Genomic DNA, 2,667 nt, shown 5'->3' on the forward strand with positions numbered 1-2,667 from the left:
TGTGTGTGTGTGTGTGTGTGTGTGTGTGTGTGTGTGTGTGTGTGTGTGTGTGTGTGCGCGCTGTCAGTGCTCAGAGAGTCAGACTGCAGTGTTCCTGCCAGAGTTCGCGCTCTCACCTCAGGGCAGCTTCATGGAGGACGCCACAGAGGATCACTTCCTGACCTACAGATACGACGACCAGGTGAGTCACCCGCTCCTCTCTGTGCGTGCTGCACACCGTGAACTGAGCCGCTGATCGTCAGTGAAGCTGACAGCGTTCAGGCTGTTCATGCATGCAGATGGGGTTTACAGCGTTTGTGTGTTTGTGTGCGTGTCATAGAGCCGGTCCGGCTGAAGCAATAAGATGTGATATTTCTTTCTGACAGTTTCTGGTGTTTCTAGTTGGCACTGGAGGTCAGCTGTAGTTTGCTTCTGACATGGATGGAATATGTTTCTGTTCTCCTACTTTGTGTAGATCATGCAGCGAGCTCTTCAGTCCAGAGAAGCAAACACGTCAAAAAACAATAAAAAAGCCACAGAGAGACCACTACACCAGCAACATCACAACAATGTCGTATCGCGAGTGCAGTTTTGTGAACTGTGGGTGAGTCCCGCCTCTAATGATGCGCTCCGATGTTGGCGAGTTCGTCACAGAGAGATTCGGCTCTAGAATGGAAGAGAGTAGAAGTTGGTGCAGCTTAGGATGAACTTCATTCCTCAAGAGACATGTAAACATGACTCCTGAGCGTGTTACGCCCTCGGGAACGGCGCTGAGCTGCGAGGGGATCCTGGGAGAAATGAGCAGAGCGGCCTCCTGATGCCAAAATCACTCAGATCTGTGTGTGTCGTGACATCACACATCCGTGATTTATTCTTCAGTTCTCTCGCTGTTTCCTGTGGCGCGTGTTGATTGTTGGGACGTATGAAACGTTAGTCACGTAGAGCAGCGGCTGCATGGCGGCACGACTTCAGCCCAACGCTGTCTTCTCCTCATGTCTGACGCCTGGTTTTACTTGGATGCTCTGTGGCTGCGAACGCCTCACACGACCGTGTGATTGGTCCCAGCTTCAGTGCGATCTTAACTCAGGCTTTCTGAATGAGCGTCTCTCTTTTAAGCACCCGGCATCAAAAACAGGAAGCTGCTGCAGCAGATCACAGGTTTCGCTGCAGCCTCGCACCTCTGTGGGACAGAACTTACACCATGTCAGGGATACGTGTTCATGTATAAAACAGTTAAACCGATTAAGGCTGCGTGTGGGTGTGTTCAGTGTTGGCGTGAGAGCAGATGGCGTTACCCCAGAAGCCACAGGCTGAGCGACAGGTGGACCGGAGGCTCCGTCTTCTTCGCCGTGGCACTCCGCGTGTGCTAACCGATGCACGCCGCAGTTGTTACTCGTCAGCAGAGCACTGCAGGGAGCAGATCCGAGTGTCAGCAGTGTGTTTCCTGTGTTTTTCCCACCAGTTAATAATGCGCTGTCACGTTTTCCAGCTCGCCGTCTGTCCCGCGTTCACGTTCGTGTGGCTGACACATCAACCAGGTGAGGTCCCAGAGGGCATTCCCCACACATCCCCAAAACCAACAAAAAAGGAGCACGGTTTAATTTGAGTTTATCTAAAGACGCCATCTTTCAGTCGCCATGACGATCAGATGAAGCAGCGAATGCTTTCCAGTCCTCCTCCCGTCACAGATGGAGAAGATGGGAAGCAGTTTGAAGCGCGCGGCAGCGCTGCGATCGCCGAGCATCGTGGATTCAGCTCGCTTAGGTTTGTTGTAGCCTGAAAAGCGATTAAAGGTATCGATCGAACGATTGATTCACTCGCTCGCTCATTTATTTATCCGAGTTACAGTGACTGATACAAACGATTTACTCTCTGCATTCGTCTTCCTGGACATGCATTCCAAAGTTTTAGTTGTTTCTATTTTACACCTGAGCTTGGTTTTCCGACTCGTGCTGTCTGTAGTTTTCCCGACTGTGTCTTTGAGGCGCATTTTTCCTGAGTGTCTGAGTGGAAAACATATATTGAACATGCTGGAGAATCACTGGACCTTTGTTTCTTTGCTTTCTTGGGCGAATATTTTGGTTTTACCATAAACATTGTAAACTGAGCAGGTAACCTGTGTGATTCAAATCACATACCTGGTAATTAGTGCCAAGTAAAATCAAAGAAATGTCAGGTAACCACATTATTGGTCACATGATGTCGATAAAATGCTCCAATAGGCTCCAAACACGGTGCAGAGTTCCAGTTCAGGTGAAGCTAGCAGCCGCCTGTGTCACTATCCACCTGTCCGTCAAAGAGGCCACGCCCCTAATAATGCAAACTTTAAACCTTTAAACATCCTCCTGTGCAGCTGTTACGATTGTCTTTAAATCACCAGTTTTTTGTGATTTTTGAGCAGCAAAAGTGTGTTTGTTTGGTTTTTTTCAGTCACAGCTGTGACTTTATATTTTTGTTGAACACTTACACACTTTAAAACCCCGATTCATATTATCCACTTACATCTGCACAGAGCTGACCTTTCCTGTGAAAAACACTCAGAAAAGCTTTCACGGCCGTCGGTTCGGCTGCTGACGAAACCGAGTTTAAGCCTCGCGTTTTAAAAGTGCTGGACGTAGGTGTTGGTGCTGCAAGAGGCTTCAGTCTAATGTTGCATTCCTGCAGAGTCGTGTGTGTGTGTGTGCGTGC

The 2,667-nt window shown here is 49.0% G+C and overlaps 1 protein-coding gene across 1 annotated transcript in view; it reads left to right on the forward strand.

Annotated features, from left to right (window-relative positions):
• Positions 1 to 2,667, forward strand: part of adamtsl3 (ADAMTS-like 3) — a gene marked incomplete in the record, with an annotated part of 199,610 nt that overhangs the window by 27,075 nt on the left and 169,868 nt on the right. The window contains 2 exon segments of the mRNA XM_014334109.2: positions 68 to 181; positions 455 to 583. Coding sequence (XP_014189595.1) covers positions 68 to 181; positions 455 to 583 — 243 coding nt within the window.

Source organism: Haplochromis burtoni, unplaced genomic scaffold (assembly GCF_018398535.1).
Source record: "Haplochromis burtoni strain Fernald_Lab_line unplaced genomic scaffold, NCSU_Asbu1 Contig_69, whole genome shotgun sequence".
NCBI classification, from domain to species: Eukaryota; Metazoa; Chordata; class Actinopteri; order Cichliformes; family Cichlidae; genus Haplochromis; species Haplochromis burtoni.